General features: G+C 40.9%; 1 protein-coding gene across 1 annotated transcript in view; it reads right to left on the bottom strand.

The window, feature by feature from the left end:
• LOC311055306 (NLR family CARD domain-containing protein 3-like) overlaps positions 1–14,325 on the bottom strand; it is a 33,254-nt gene extending 18,929 nt beyond the window's left edge. Inside the window, exons 1-7 of the mRNA XM_084071436.1 lie at positions 14,250–14,325; positions 11,863–11,908; positions 11,392–11,640; positions 8,378–10,163; positions 8,104–8,277; positions 4,921–5,070; positions 4,724–4,767 (exon numbers count right to left, since the gene is read on the bottom strand). Of these exons, the coding sequence (XP_083927562.1) occupies positions 4,724–4,767; positions 4,921–5,070; positions 8,104–8,277; positions 8,378–10,163; positions 11,392–11,640; positions 11,863–11,908; positions 14,250–14,303 (2,503 nt within the window). The 5' untranslated portion in view covers positions 14,304–14,325. The remainder of the gene's footprint in view (positions 1–4,723; positions 4,768–4,920; positions 5,071–8,103; positions 8,278–8,377; positions 10,164–11,391; positions 11,641–11,862; positions 11,909–14,249) is intronic.
• Positions 14,326–17,084: the final 2,759 nt, after the last annotated feature.

Raw genomic sequence — 17,084 nt, 5'->3', positions numbered from 1 at the left:
ATTTCATGCAATTGCCTGTTGTAGCACTTTGAGATTTTTAAAAATGTAAAGTGTATTATAAATAAAATCCATTAATATTCCTCCCTCTGTTCCCGGTGACAGACCCCGAGCGGCAGACCAGATTAGTGATTACTCACACTCGCTGATAAAAGGGTTATTCATTAATTAATGCAAGTACGTAGTTGCCCAGGTTTCACAATCTTCAATAATAATATAAATAATCGCTTAATTGCATAAAATAAATGCTAGTCTACATCAGGCACGGACTGGCAGAGAATTCCAGTCCGTTTAATTCTTATATTTGCCAGATTTTACTTTATTTGTTCTCACTTTATATTTTATTTTAGGCCATATAGGTTTACTGTTTAAATAACATTGCAACAGTAATAATAGTGTGTTCTAAATATATATAAAACAAAACTAAAAATATAATTGTGTTAGTTGTATTTTGATTATTGCTTGTCAAACGTTTTAGCTATAGCATATTTAATCTGAGTGTTAATTAGCTCTGCATGGTTGCTGCTTTTGCATCCTGATTAGTTACTAGACCAATTTAAAATGGTAGATGTTTTTCGTTTGTAATAATCCATGCTAATTATTATTGAACCATTGTAGATGTTCATATTTCACACATATACATAGGAACATTCTTCACTATTACTCCATTAATAGGTCACGTCAGTAGCTCAATTTTACGGCGATCTAGTCACAGTCCAAGTTTAATATCATAGCGCTCACTTGTCTATCAAATCATCTACACATTGTCTATATGCATACGATTATTTGTTACACTTAATATACAGCCTCACACTCCACAGAGAAACGCGTAAAACCAGCCACCAACAACTGCCCACTGCGGGCAGTGTTGCCAGGTTCTATGAGAGAAACAAACAACCAGGTCTAGGAAAACAAGCCCAAAAGAAGCGACTATGGGCCACATGAGCCCTTTAAACCTACTGTATACATCGGCTATGTGAAAATAGCAGATCTACAAGCTCACAACGCATCATGAATCACAATGTGACGTGTTTTGAGCTATTATGTATATATATAATATATCTGAGACAAAGATCAGGGCACGGCGGCCAAAAACACAAGCACTGTAACGCACACACCAACATTGCACTGCGTAAAGACACACAGCAGCAGCTGACCAAAGCACAGAACAGAATAGAATAATAAACAAGAACTGTAGGCTATGTTCTACATTATTGAATGAGCAGCTGTCGGTCGATGATGCAGTCCTTGACCAAAGACTTAGACACAAGAGTCTCTTTTTTCAATCGCCACCAGCATAAAGGCCTCGAGGTGTTCCTGTGATGCTGTGCTCCTCAGACGGTTTTTGATTCATTTTAATGTGGAAAAGCTTCGCTCACATGCAACTTGAGTCACATTTTCTTTAGCAGCGGTGCTACTAGTGCTATAACACTGACAGCAGCACTATGGACCCACATTAACACTCTTTATTCTACTAGTGCTATAGCACTGACAGCATCACTATGGACCCACATTAACACTCTTTACTCTACTAGTGCTATAACACTGACAGCATCACTATGGACCCACATTAACACTCTTTATTCTACTAGTGCTATAGCACTGACAGCATCACTATGGACACACATTAACACTCTTTACTCTACTAGTGTTATAACACTGACAGCATCACTATGGACCCACATTAACACTCTTTACTCTACTAGTGCTATAACACTGACAGCATCACTATGGACACACATTAACACTCTTTACTCTACTAGTGCTATAACACTGACAGCATCACTATGGACACACATTAACATTCTTTACTCTACTAGTGCTATAACACTGACAGCATCACTATGGACACACATTAACACTCTTTACTCTACTAGTGCTATAACACTGACAGCATCACTATGGACCCACATTAACACTCTTTATTCTACTAGTGCTATAACACTGACAGCATCACTATGGACACACATTAACACTCTTTATTCTACTAGTGCTATAACACTGACAGCATCACTATGGACACACATTAACACTCTTTATTCTACTAGTGCTATAACACTGACAGCATCACTATGGACACACATTAACACTCTTTACTCTACTATTGCTATAACACTGACAGCATCACTATGGACCCACATTAACACTCTTTATTCTACTAGTGCTATAACACTGACAGCATCACTATGGACCCACATTAACACTCTTTATTCTACTAGTGCTATAACACTGACAGCATCACTATGGACCCACATTAACACTCTTTATTACACGGCTTGGTTGAATGCTCGATTCTGATTGGTCAGTCATCGGTCATTATTTCTGGATAATGACCGATGAGCTCTATAACGGACCGCTGTGTAATCAGAGACTCAGAACACCTGCTCATGTCAACCTGTGCTGCTTGGTTATATGCTTTATCCAACATGACAGCCATGTAAACAAACAAACAATGTCATTTACAACTAAACGTTGCTCTCAAGAATGTTTTTGAAAACATTTGAAGTGAGAAATAGACGATGCAATAACCGAGAAGTCATTCTATTTGATCCACTGCGCTTCCTTGTTTATCGTGGCACAACAACGGGGGAATACCAAAACGCTCGCCCCAAAACACAGTCGCCCCGGGGCAAATCCGGCGGTATTACAGGCAAATCGGCAGTAAATAGAATGGGGGGCGAGTGTGTTTTGGGGCGAGTTTTTTTCCATTTCGTCATTTGTTTTTGCGAGGCGAACTTGTCCGCCCAGCCCAATACTTATGGAATACTTTCATTGCCGTAAGCAAGGAAATACTTCGTTTTGTTGTTACTTTTGGGTAAATGTATTTATGTATTTATTAAGTAGCCGTGTAATAAGCGGGATAATGCATGGGGAGGTAGTCATTATTGAAATTTAAAGCCCTTCAGGGCGATTAACCACCTCGGCTACGCCTCGGTGGTTAATCCCATTATCCCTTGCTTACTCTACTAGTGCTTGCACTGACAGCAGCACTATGGACCGACATTAACACTCTTTACTCTACTAGTGCTTGCACTGACAGCAGCACTATGGACCGACATTAACACTCTTTTCAGCAAACTGCTGCTGGGCAAACATCTTTGTTATTTTTAAACATTTCCCCGCATCAGCCTCCAGACATTTTCGTTTTTTAGCTTCTCTCCATTTCACCTGCCAGTAAAATCCACCTGCTTACATTCTATTGACGTATTCCCGCCCGGCTTTTTTTTTAAGTGGTTTGAGTCAAACGTACGGAGCAAACCACTTGAGCGGGGGCCGGGGGTAACAGAGCCTCCACCTCCCCCCACCAAAGTGTCACTATCACTGCAACCCCCCTATGACAATGTAGTGAATGGACCGGGCCGGCCAATTTCTCTTAAAGAGCCGGTGGGCGTGGCCCGGTGCAGGCTGGGTGTTTTGTTTTTGACATTTTAAAAAAAAAATGTTTTGCTTGGCTTGGCCGCGGCCTCAGCCTGCCCGGCCCTTCTGGCATCTGCCAGAAGTGCCAGACCGTCCAATCCGGGCCTGGTCTACATATTAATCTAATGTAGTGTCATTGTTTGTTCCAGCCGGACAGAACAAAACAATCGAGAGGGAGAAAAATAAAAACAGAACACCCCTCCTTCATAACCTCACTGGTTATACCCACAGATGAAGCTCATCTTGGGGCAAGAGTGTAAAACAGTGTAATTGTGTGACGTGTTGTTTTGGCTCCGCCCTTTCCGAGGCGGTGGGAGGGATTTTCGGAATCGTGGCCAATAGGCAAATCCTTCTTCTGACAGCTCTCAACACAGACCCTTTCAGTGTATAGTTACATTGGCAAATATTTTCACAATTGGAAAACTATTACACAATTAAATTGTGACAAAGTAGAGTCCATTGTGTTACTTCCCCTTTAATGAGCAGATCACACAGGCTGACTAAGCAACCACTATAGCCTGGTGCCTAATCCAGAGACATCCAGACACATCCAGAGACATCCAGACACATCCAGACACATCCAGACACATCCAGACCCTTCTCCCATCTGGCAACCAAACTATGGAATGAACTCCCCATTGCAATTAGAACGGAAGACTCACTCCCAATCTTCCGCCGTAATCTGAAGACTCACCTCTTGAGATTCCATCTCAGCCCGTAGCTCTTACCTATAGCCTTGATGACCTTGCAGGATTATGCAAAGGCTAAATGTAACTTAGATATTATGTTATGTAGACAGATGCCAGGTCATTGTTGACCTGGCATCCTATAGTGTGTATAGTTTCAATGTAAAGATTTTTATTTTTTAGATATATATTCTACGGTTAGACTGATGATAGGTTCTTGGTTTACTTATGTATTAGTTTATTAGTAGATTATAATTTCAGTGGATTTGATCACCTTGTGTTGTCCTTGCTTACTGTAAATCGCTCTGGATTGAGAGCGTCTGCTAAATGCCTAAATTGTAAATTGTACTTAGGCTTTCTTAAATGTTTGTAACGGGCCTTTGTCTGATTATGAGCGTTTTGATATCTATGTATTTCTATTGTTAATGTTTTGTGGACTGCGGATGGAAATGAGCTTTCGCTAAAAATGGCATATGTACACTTAATCTTGTGTACGCAATACATGAATCATGTTTTAGTGTTCATTAATGAGCATTCTCCAGACCAAATAAACAAATAAAGTAAAGTAAATATCTAGATGTGTGCTGCTTTGATTTCAGGAATGAAACGGAATACACACTTACACCTCTTCAAAGGATCCAGCCTGTGCTCTCCACAATGGTCCACCCTGGGGTTGGAGGAGAGACAAAGTGAGCGGTGAATATTCTATTTGATAATAGAAACATTGATTGATAATGATTTCACAACATTAAACAATACTATACAGCATCACAATATGATTCCCTCTAAACCTACTAGAACACACTGGTTCTCTCCATACCTGAGAGTCAGTGGTAGAGCAGACAGATTCCTTATCCCGATGTCTCCTGGATGATTGACGCTCAAATCCAACACTTTCAGATGGGAGTTGGACCTCAGAGCTGAGACCAGATAAGAACAGCCTTTCTCTGAGATCATGCAGCATGACAACCTACACACACACACACACACACACACACACACACACACACACACACACACACACACACACACACACACACACACACACACACACACACACACACACACACACACACACACACACACGTTACATTGGGATTTTCACGCCACTATATTTCGAGGAACGAACCCAGAGAACCAAACATAAAATACATCATGAATGAACCACTTAGGCATTTAAGCACATTTCCAAATTAGTTAAAATGATAGATATACAAGCTCAATGCATCACAACGTGACACGTTGTGAGCTCCATATTTGGGCACAAATGGGGCATGCCCATATACAGTATAGGCATATACTGATGACATCGGGGATCTCCATATATGGGCATAGAAGGGACAAGGACTGGCAGATAAAGACATCTCCTTATATGGGCATAAAAGGGACAAGGACTCACAGATACAGAGATCCCCATATATGGGCATATCAGTTGGATTGGTGGTGCGACGTAGGTGTGAGGGCCGCGTAGTGGCCCGAACTTCTAATACCTACAACTATCAATGCTCTTTAACCTTTTGTCCCACCCCTTAGGGACCGGAGGTCAGGGGCCCCTTAGGGACCGGAGGTCAGGGAGAGATTAGAATCTGATTGGTTCGTCTGTGGTCAGAACCAAGTTTGTCTTTAACCAATCACATCGCTTAGACAGGGTCATGTGAGGGGCCAGTAAAATTCAGGGTAAAGCTCCTCCCCTGGTGATAGTGAATGAATGTGTTGACAAGTTACGTGGCTACGTCACCGTCACGTTGACTGTTTCTTGTCAAGTCTGTTTCAGATGTGTTTGTTTACAATATGAGCTGACTAAGCTTTGTGCTCTCCATGTAGCATGCATGGCTAACGTCCATTTGTCCACCTCAAATGCAGTTACTGCTCTGTGACACTCTGTCTTGTCTTTGGTCAGCTTTCCTTTTATTACCAACTAGAAGAGAATGTAGCTGGTTCTATACTGGAGCTGCTAGCGAGATGCTAACGTTGCTTCTCAGTGATGTGTATCGACCATTTACATATGTGATCTAGAGAGAATCAGGGGATAGGGAAACAGCTGTCTGCGGTTATGTGTTTGTGTGCGTGTGTGGAAAGTATTGGATGTAGCTGTGGAGGAGGCGGGCTCTTGCACTGTGTTGTAATTATATTCCAAATGAATTGTCGAAGAAGGATTATCCTCCACAAATAAAGTTACATTGGATGTGTAGAAATACTATGGATGCATTACTAAAAAACGTTTGTGCTGATTTATGCTGTAGAACCGCTACTGCATAAACGTAACTTCTACAATGTGCCTGGGTATCATCCAGCTCTGTTCCACTATCTTCAGGTAAAATTAGCCAACTGTTATTAAGGTCTACTTAACTTAACAATAACGTAGCAAGAGACTAATGTTGATGTTTATCTAAATGTTTGTTACATTATGATATTGTGTGCTGGATGTGATTATTTTTAGCTTCATGGCTACAGCAGCTCTTTCATGCTGCCGTTACCTGGGACTTTCATTCTCTTGGTTGAACAACGGAAGTAAGTTTGATCATTTAGGCTGTATTCAAATTCCCATCATCATATTCTAACACATTCCCATCACTGCAGGTCGGTTCCGTTGTCATTTAATGTTGTCATGGGACTGCATGACCAGAACGTCAAATACTATATTGAAATGCAGAATATAGGACTTTTTGAAGGCTATAATATATAGCCTTTAAAGCGGCGTTTGGGAGGCGCTGTGGTAAAGTGCCTGCCCACCACCATGGAGGTTGTGGGTTCGAATCCACCGGGGGATGCATGCGGCTTTGTCTGGCATCTATGCGAACACAATTGGCCTGTGTTCGGGGGAAGGAAGTCGGGCGGGGAGGGTGATATTGGTCATTACATGTACTCCTGCAGGTTGACGCAGCACCTGTCAGCGGGGAGTGTTGGGCGGTAGGAGTAGGACGAAGGTCCTTATGTCCTCCTGGTGGAGGTTCCTCACAGGAAGGTGAGTCAGTAGGATACATCATCAGAGACAACACAGAAATGTGTGTGGGGAGGAATTAATTAGTTTTAAACTATTTACCAACAGCAAATGACACAACTTGACTTATACCAGTAAGATTCACAATTTAATTCTCAGGAAGCATTTGTTGTAATGTGACGTTGTCATCGCATCGTAGTCTTGGTTCTAAAACTTGAGGCTTTTCTATCTGTCTAGCTGTCTGTCTGTCTGTCTGTCTGTCTGTCTGTCTTTCTGTCTAGACTGACAGACTGATGACTGATGCTTTTAGAGGACTGAAATTATAGTAAGAAAATAAAACAGTGCTCACATGAATAGATGTTGACTGATTCATTATTATAGTTTCTGTATGTTCAATTCTGATTAGTTAACACATTGGCTGCCAGCTTTTTTTTTTTCTTCCTACAGTAGGCTGCCAGACTTTTTCAATGAGAAAAAAAAAGTACTTTGGAGCCGAGATACAGAATTTTTAAGTTTTAAGTTACAAGGAAGTGTCTGGGAGTCTAAATCTTCGGAAAATCATATCTCCTTGGTCTTTGGGTTTAAAAAAAAAAAAACTTTTTTTTTTTTTTTTTTTGAAAGAACGCAGATCTGCTTCCTTGGCAGCGTGCGGGCTTTTGCGCAAATGAACGCAGATCTGCGTCCATGGCAGCCAATGTGTTAAGTGTTATAAGGCAAGATATCTTTAGGATATTGACAGATTTTGCTGACATTATTAGAAAGAATAGCTGTCCCACTTATATGTCCCATATAACGTGAACTCACCACCACCATTGGGGGGCGAGACATAAAAGACGATAGCCCTCGTTTCATTCTCTAGTTTAATGTTCTAATGTTTTGATAACCTGAAAAGAACTCTAAAGTTTAATAAAAGTGTTTAAGGGATTTTTATTTCCTCTGATATTTGCATTTCACAAAATGTCTCCTCCTGATAAAACATAAATCAATTAATCAGGTAAACTCCATGTGTGTTTAAGCCATGGTATGAATGTTCTTCTGTTTAAAAGGTTCAGGAATACTGACCTGAGTGTCTTCAGTTTACAGTGTGGACTCCCTAGTCCAATACAGAGCTGCTTTACTCCGGAATCCTGAAGATCATTTTGACTTAGATCCAGTTCTGTCAAATTGGAGGAGCTGGAGATGAGAACTGATGATAACTCCTCACAACATCTCTCTGTGAGGTTACAGCCGCTCAGCCTGAAGAAACAATAGTGATTATAAGAAATGTTTTTATGTCCTTGCCTACAAAATAAGATGACATAAAATATAACATGTTTCCAGTTATCAGTTCACCTACAGAGCTCTGTTTGAGGCTCTGACCACTGGCAGCAGCTTCAGGAGAGCCTCCTCTGAAGCAGCGTATTTCTTCAGGTCAAACACATCCAGCTCCTTTCCTGATGACAGCAAGATGAAGACCAGAGCTGACCACTGAGCAGGAGAGAGTTGGTCTGTGGAGAGACTTCCTGAGTTCAGGTAATGTTGGATCTCCTCAACTAGAGAATGATCATTCAGCTCATTCAGACAGTGGAACAGGTTGATGATTCTCTCTTGAGATGGATTCTCCCTGATCTTCTTCTTGATGTACTCGATTGTCTTCTGATTGGTCTGCGACATGTTTCGTGTCTTCAAACTAGGAAGCAGTCTCCCTAACAGCGTCTGGTTGGTCTCCAGTGAGAGACCCATCAGAAAACGGAGGAACAAGTCCAGGTGACCATTTGGACTCTGTAAGGCGTTGTTTATGGCACTCTGGTAGAAGCAACTTTCCTTCTTTGTAAAGAGCTTACACCACCGGAATGAATGTGGCAGCAGGTTGACACCAGTGTTGATGAATGAGTGAAATACATAAAGAGCAGCCAGAAACTCCTGAACACTCAGATGGACAAAGGAGAAAACCTTGTCCGTGTGCAACCCATACTCCTCTTTAAAGAACTGTGTGAACACTCCTGAGTACACTGCTGCATCTTCAATATCAATGCCACACTCTGTCAGGTCTTTTTCATAGAAGATCAGGTTGCCTTTCTCCAGCTGGTCAAAGGCCAGTTTTCCCAGTGACAGAATGGCCTGACCTGGATTCAAGTCAGACTGTGCGTCAGCTTTGTTATGGTACTTAGTCTTCTTATGCTTGGAATGAACCAGTATGAAGTGGATGAACATCGCAGCCAGGGTCTTTGGAAGTGCTACGTTCTCATTTTCTGTCAACATGTCCTCCAGAACTGCAGCAATGATCCAACAGAAGACTGGGATGTGACACATGATGTGGAGGCTTTGTGATGTCTTCATGTGTGAGATGATTGTTGTGGCCTGCTTCTTGTCATCACGGAATCTGTTGATGAAGAACTTCTCCTTCTGGGGGTCAGTGAATCCTCTCACCTCTGTAAACCTGTCAACATGTTCAGAAGGGATCTGATTGGCTGCTGCAGGTCGTGTGGTTATCCAGATGCGAGCAAGGGGAAGCAGCTTGCCCTTGATGAGGTTTGTGACCAGCTGAGCCACCGTGGTTGGCGTTGTGACAGTTATGATCTCATTGTTCTCAAAGTCTAGAGGAGGCCTACACTCATCTAATCCATCAAAGATGAACACAGTATTGGGATTGTTGAAGTTGCAGATTGGTACGCCCTCGGTTTCAACAAAACATCCATGAATGAATTGCTCCAAGCTGTACTCCTTCTTCATAGAATTTAGCTCACGGAACGTGAATGGAAACATGAAGCGAGTACTCTGGTTGGCTTGGTCTTCTGCCCAGTCCAAACCACACTTCTGAACGAGGACTGATTTCCCAATGCCAGCCACTCCCGTTGTCATCACTGTTCTGATTGGTTCATTTTTTGGAGGTAAAGGTTTAAAGATGTCTTCATATTTGATTGGTGTTTCTTGTGTGGCTGATTTCCTGGACACTGCTTCAATCTGTCTGACCTCATGTTCAATATTGCCCTGTCCACTCCCTCCCGTTGTGATGTAGATCTCTGTGAAGATCTCTTTCAGAGGTGTTGAGCTGCCTTTTTCCTCGTTTAGTTTCCACCCGAAGAAACGCTGAAACTTTGTCTTCAGATTCATCTTGAGTTGTTGTTGAGGAGGAAGAGTTTCTAAATGGCCAAAGAAGAGAGGACATATGTAATGTTATGGTAAAGTCCTTACATACGAGGACTTGGTAATTCTTAATTTAAAAGGGGACCATGTGTCTGCTACTGTAGCTGATGAACTTTGGAACAGGTTTCCATTTGATTAATAAACTAATGTCATATGCCATATTAAAACTAATGTCACTATCCAGGGCTATGCAATAGTTATTGTATCATTACTTATCAGTAATAATATCCAAATTAAACCAAGTAAAATGGTATGAATTATGGAATAACATGTCTGTCTAATACTGACTGTTGACTAAAGTTAGCGGTCTAAACACCAGCATGTTATTGTTATAACTTGTGTAAAAGCCATATCATTTCTGTTGGTTTTCTTCTTTTGGTGACATCACTGCAGGGCATGGTCAAGGCCAAGGTTGCCAGGGTATTTAACAAGGTCCCTAATCAAGCGCAGATGTTGCTGAGTGGGAGAGGCAAACAGTTGTTTGACTGTGTTTTGTGAGGGCTGGTGGTCTGTATCCTGTGTGTTTGACTGTTTATCTTGCATCATGTTTGTATGTTGAAGTGACAGACAACTACAGAGAATGAATCATTTTGTTATAAACTCAACAGACACGTTTTTGGACATCAGTTTGTATTGAACACACGTCTAAACTTAGTGCTAAAGTAAAGGACTTAGTCACTACAACTTGTATCTTGTGTTATTTTGTAGTGACAGGGTTTAGAATCAGAATTAGCTATATTGCCTCATCACAGGTTTACAGGGTTCTCCCTTGTGTTTGCTGTTTATTGCCAGTTTGTTAAATGTCGTCATATGTGCTTAAGTCAGTATTTGTTGTGGAGTTCTGGTGGTTTCCCACTGTATTTTTGTAGTTAATTTATTGAGCTCCTCATATTCTGTCATATTAAAACTCTTGCATTTGGACAGCTGTGCCTCTGGCTCTTTGTTTGCCATTGTTCTACCTTCTCCTGACACCAGCTTGTTAAACAGTCGTTCTTGGCGTACGTGCCTGGGTGACAAACCTGCTGCTGACAGCCGACCTGCTGCTGACAGCAGACCTGTCTGCGGCATCCAGATGAAATGCATCAATGGTTTACAGTTTGTGGTTTTATAAATTATATTAAAGTTGTTGTGTGTGCCGGACATTTTTCTTTTAAATTAAAGTGATACCTTTTAAACAAAACAATAAAAACATAAAATAGAGTAATGTAATTCATCTGGTCTTACCAACGCTCTTCAACTGGTGGGGTTGGTGTTGTTTGATGGCATCATAAAATGCTGCTCTGACGACTGTTGCACCTGGATCTAGCACCGTTGTATACAGCATCCTCATTTGCTTGATAGATGTCTTCTCAGCTTCAATACTTTGATAGTTTTCACAATGAACCATGGTGGTTCCTAGACTGTCTATTATAGCCATGACTGTGGAGGCGTCTTGAATCAACTTTGCCCTGTTCTGCATCACAAACTGTGCTGCTTGCAAGAGGAAAAAAGAATGGAAAATAATGCCATTATATGAATGATAAATAAAGCTCTCATCTGTACATCCCCACATAAAAAGTAATGTAACAAACTGGTACATTTATAGTTTTACAATATGATATTGAGGATGTACACCTAGGCAAACACAATGTGGCACCAGCTAACGACTTACTTTACCTTGCACTGAACTGTAACAAGAACAGAAACAACACTCACCTTTTTCTGCATCACTTTTTTCTGAAGTGGAGCCATCATCAGCATCCTGTTGTAGCAATTAATTTTATTTTAATCATATAATGACTGAGTGAGCGCTATTAGACAACAAAATGTATTGTATTGATGAATTGAATACACAGGACCCAATGGATACAAGCCAACTGTTAATAAAGTATTCAATCAATCAATCAAAATGCTATTGGCTACAGTAGTGTTTTTCAACCAGAAACCCACTACCTTTTATGTCCACTGTTAGATTTCATATACTGTAGTAATAACTACACGTTTCTTATCAATATAACATTTGTTTGAGCCTTGTTTAAAGTGGAGGCACCAGTACCTTGCTAAAGTGACGTCACATATCTCTCAAATACCCCCCAACTACTGTATATCATATTAAGCTTGTGGTCATAATTATTCAAAGGTGGAAGAACTACTCACATGTATTCACATGTACTGTATAAGTATTGGCAACATATACTTAAGTACTAAAAGTAAATATAAAGAATGTCCCCTTTCATAAGTTTGTATACAAATATTTTGAAAATAGCAGATCTACAAGCTCACAATGTGTAAAAACAAATCTACAAAGTACTTAACTAGTAACTTAAAGTTTTCAAATAATTGTAGTAAAGGTGTAAAAGTATAATGTTTAATCATTCTTTAGTTTTTCAGTAGAACCTTTAGGGCTCTGTTATTGACATGAACGATTAAGCCCTTTGACAAAATAAATACATTTAATAACCCTTTAAATTAATTTAAAAGTAATGTAGTAACTAGAAAAAGTGCTCCTCTGAGCACAAGTGGTCAGTCGGGGATCTTAGTATAATCTGAGATTCAATTGGAATCGACTTCTGAAAAGTCTATTTGACGGATTTTCCAAAGATCCCCCGACTGCGCGCCAGGGGGGTGTTCCTTCCATTCCGACATCTCACCACTCCGACTAGTGGCTTGCGCGTGTGGTTAAGGTTAGGTATAGGGTTCGTCAACGTCGGAAAGGCGACATGTCGGAAAGGAGAAATGCACCCCGCGCCAGGTCAGGGTGCCTTTCGGCGAAGACAATGATGCAAAGGCTCTATTGACATGAACGACTAAGCCCTTTGACTAGGGATGGAGCTCGAAAACCGGGTCCATTATATACCCGGGCATGAATTTATCGAGACCCGGTTTTCGATAAGCTTTAGGCTTGTCGAGCCTGTTATCGAGTGTAGCGGTCCATGACGTCATGTCTAAACTATCAAAACAAGAGGCGATCAAGAAATGAATCTAATCACCCACGCTGGCACAAACATGTTGGTCTAAAAGTGTATTGATAGCTGCAAGTTGTGCCAAACAGCGCTGCCCGGAGCGTGTCCGTCCCTCAGTCTATCGTTGCCGAAAATGGCAGATCTACAAGCTCACAACGTGGTGCGAACAGACGCGGTGTGAGCTTGGAGATCGGCCATGTTTGGTGCGTGACACCGTCGTACGATGAAGTATACATTGCGCTTTTAAAGTGACAGTACACACATTAACCGTTTCTTCAATATTATTTTCCAAAAGTAAAAAGGTCACTTGCCTTCTGTCTGTTAGAAAAGTACTGTATTTGAAGGCCCTAGTAAAATGTAGTGCAAGTGATATATTTTGGTTAAAACAAAGAAAAAAGAATAGAAAAAATAACTATGCATTTTTTGTTTATAAAAAGTTGAAGAGACATGGAGATTTTATAGTAATTATTACAGTACTATTCATAATAAAGCCATTTAACACTTATTGCACATTATATGAATGCTTGTTTTAATGATACGCAAAAATATTTTTTACTTTTGTCATCTTCATTTAATTTTAGATAGTGGTCAGCCACAAACTCACTGTCACAACTGGCCAATAAAAAAAGATACCGGTTCTGTTCAGAATTTTTCGCCTCACGTCTTTTTTCTTAATAATAGAAAAAGATCGATAGTGGGCTCGATAAAAGCTCGGTTCGATAAGCAGGCTTGATAAGGTGCTCATTATCAATAAAAATTAACGAGCTCCATCCCTACCTTTGACATAATAAAATACATATATATATATATATATATATATATATATATATATATATATATATATATATATATATATATTTTTTTTTTTTTTTATAGAGTTAATTCATTATAGAGTGACAGACTGAAGTGAGGCACGTTCATCACACATCAGCGGATGTACTTAAATAATTTCATCTCTCTGTGACCTACGGTGACATTGTAATTATTTAATGTTATTATTATCATTTTTAATTTACTAAACCATTTATGGAAACTTATTTAAGCTTTGAAACCACTTCACTCAAATCCACACAGCTATAATTATAAGATTATGTTAAATGCTGTGAATAAAGAATTAACAATAAAAAGCATGTAGCCTACCTGGATGTGTGGAGCTGAAGCTGAATCTGAAGCTGAAGGTGTCTGGTCGGCCATTCTGTGTTTTATTAATGAGGTGGACTGGAGGAACAGCAGGTAAACAACCTGTATGATAAAATCATATTAATGTATAATAAAATCATCTCTGTTACTTTAACTCTGAGTGGAATAATACATCTATTATTCTATTCAATGTTACACACTCTCAGAGAGAGGAAAATACATGACGTAACTAGAAAAGGTGTTCCTCGGAGCACAGGTCTCCGCCAGGTCAGGTAGGTTATTGTGGGCCAGCAATGTTCTGAATTCGCCAATCAGGATGGAATATGAAAAATCGGACGGAACTGTTTGGCAAAGGTTTTTCCTTGGCCTCTAGGGACTGTGCATATAGGGCCCTATTTTCACCGCTGCCTTACCCATTATCCCTAAACTTCTTTGCCATTTTCTACTATTTTTAAAAACATTTTCAAATAGTTCAAATAGCCGATCTACAAGCTCTAACGTGTCGATGTAGATCGGCTAGTTGAACTATTTGAAAAGGTTTTTAAAAATAGTAATAAATGGCATATACGTTTAGGGATAATGGGTAAGGCACTGGCGAAAATAGGGCCCACACAGTTTTACACAGATCGGTCCAGTTTTAGGTAAAAACACAAATCAGCCTGTTATAGCACCACCATGAGGCTGATTTGAATATTTTCAATTGGCATTTCTTCCTCGGCCTAGTGGGAATGTGCATGCTAAATTTCACGGAAATTGCACACGGATTATCTATAAACCAAGAGGACAGTGTACTGTACAGTTTCTCTTTGCTGTGTGACTGTCAGTTACAGTGTGAGTTGTGTTGTCTCTTTGCTGTGTGACTGTCAGTTACAGTGTGAGTTGTGTTGTCTCTTTGCTGTGTGACTGTCAGTTACAGTGTGAGTTGTGTTGTCTCTTTGCTGTGTGACTGTCAGTTACAGTGTGAGTTGTGTTGTCTCTTTGCTGTGTGACTGTCAGTTACAGTGTGAGTTGTGCGGGTGACGGTGTGTGTGCGTGTGTTAGTGTTGCCAAGTAACGTGAGAGAAATGAGCCAACAGACCTCCAACAAACATACATAGGCTACACAATAGACAATCCATGTGTGGTGTATGGCTGAAGCATTGTATTTCCTTGTGATTATGGTATTAATAGGACTTGTATGGTACATTAAGTGTAATGCAGGTGTAAGACCTGTGTGTATTTAGGGGTTTGGGGCTATTATGAAACATATATATACAGTATATCTGTCTCAATATGTATTGGACAGCATTGGAACACTTCCAATAAATCAATGTGTTATTTATGCAGGCTGCATATTCTGCTTAAAGAAGAAACAAACAAAAAGCGACAGAGATATATGCCATATATGGGCATAAAAGGACACATACAAACAGATACATAGATCCCCATATATGGGCATGAAAGGGAAACAGACAGACAGATCCAGAGATCTCCATAATAAAGTCAAAACGGGTCCAATGACAACAGGTATAATGGGGTTTGCATTAAAGGGGAAACCGGCACTGTGTCTGCAACACAGTCGAAGGCACAGACAGATACAGAGATCTCCATTATGGGCATAAAGGGACACAGACAACCAGATACAGAGATCTCCATATATGGGCATAAAACTATGACAACAGGTATAATGGGGTTTGCATCAAAGGGGGAACCGGCACTGTGTCTGAAACACAATTTCGCACGCAGATAGCTCAGACCTTTGCCTACGTTCTTAGCTAGGCTTCGACCCGACCCGATATGCGGTTTTCCGGAACTAACGCAAAAGGTTTGGAATCTCCGTATGCGGAGATGACTGACATCGGGCTGTTTCGGAGCAAGCGCTGACTCATTGTGACATCACTTCATAAAAAGCTCTGACATCACATACGCTAGATGAGTCAACACAAAATCTCTCTGAGTGTCCATATATGGAAACATCAACGTGCTGACCTCAGTATGACATCAGACCGTACACAGATGATGACGGGTTCATCTATAAAATAGATGAACCCATCATCATATTATAAGAGGACACTCAATGCAGCTGCTGCAACAGCAGCAACAACAGATAACCCTGATCGGGACAGTCAGCCGGGAAACAGCCACACCCTGTCATTGGATGTGACCATGGCAACAGCTAACCCCAGTGACAGCTGGACACCCGCCACCAAAAAACGACGCATGGAACCACGCAGAAAAACCTCATTGAGCAAGAGGACACACAATGCCAAAATGCATCTTGCGCGTCGAGAAGCTGCAGATGCAGCAACAGATAACCCTGATCAAGACAGTCAGCCTGGAAACCTCAGTGACAGCTGGACACCCCCCACCAAAAAACTACGCATGGAACCATGCAGAAAAACCTCATTGAGCAAGAGGACACACAATGCCAAAATGCATCGTGCGCGTCGAGCAGCTGCAGCTGCAGCAGCAACAACAGATAACCCTGATCGGGAGAGTCAGCAGGGAGACAGCCACACCCTGTCATTGGATGTGACCATGGCAACAGCTAACCCCAGTGACAGCTGGACACCCGCCACCAACAAACGACGCTATAAATCACAAAGAAGAACACAAAAGGTAAAAAACTTTAGAAGAGCGTGGACACTGCCACAACAACTCACAGAAATAGTTGTCTTTCAAATACCTGCAATGGATTGCATCTGCATTTCATGCAAGGCTGAAATGTTCCCCTGGGAAACATCCAAACCTTCTGGCGCAAATAAAACCTTCGGTGCCTGTTGCAATTATGGGAAAATACAACTTCAGCCATTCAAGGACCCCCCTCCTGCACTTAAAGACCTGTTTGACAGAACC

Source organism: Gymnoscopelus microlampas (genome assembly GCF_963454915.1).
Source record: "Gymnoscopelus microlampas genome assembly, chromosome: 11".
NCBI lineage: Eukaryota > Metazoa > Chordata > Actinopteri > Myctophiformes > Myctophidae > Gymnoscopelus > Gymnoscopelus microlampas.
The sequence above is the reverse complement of the archived record's forward strand: the minus strand, read 5'-3'. Positions and strand labels throughout refer to the sequence as shown.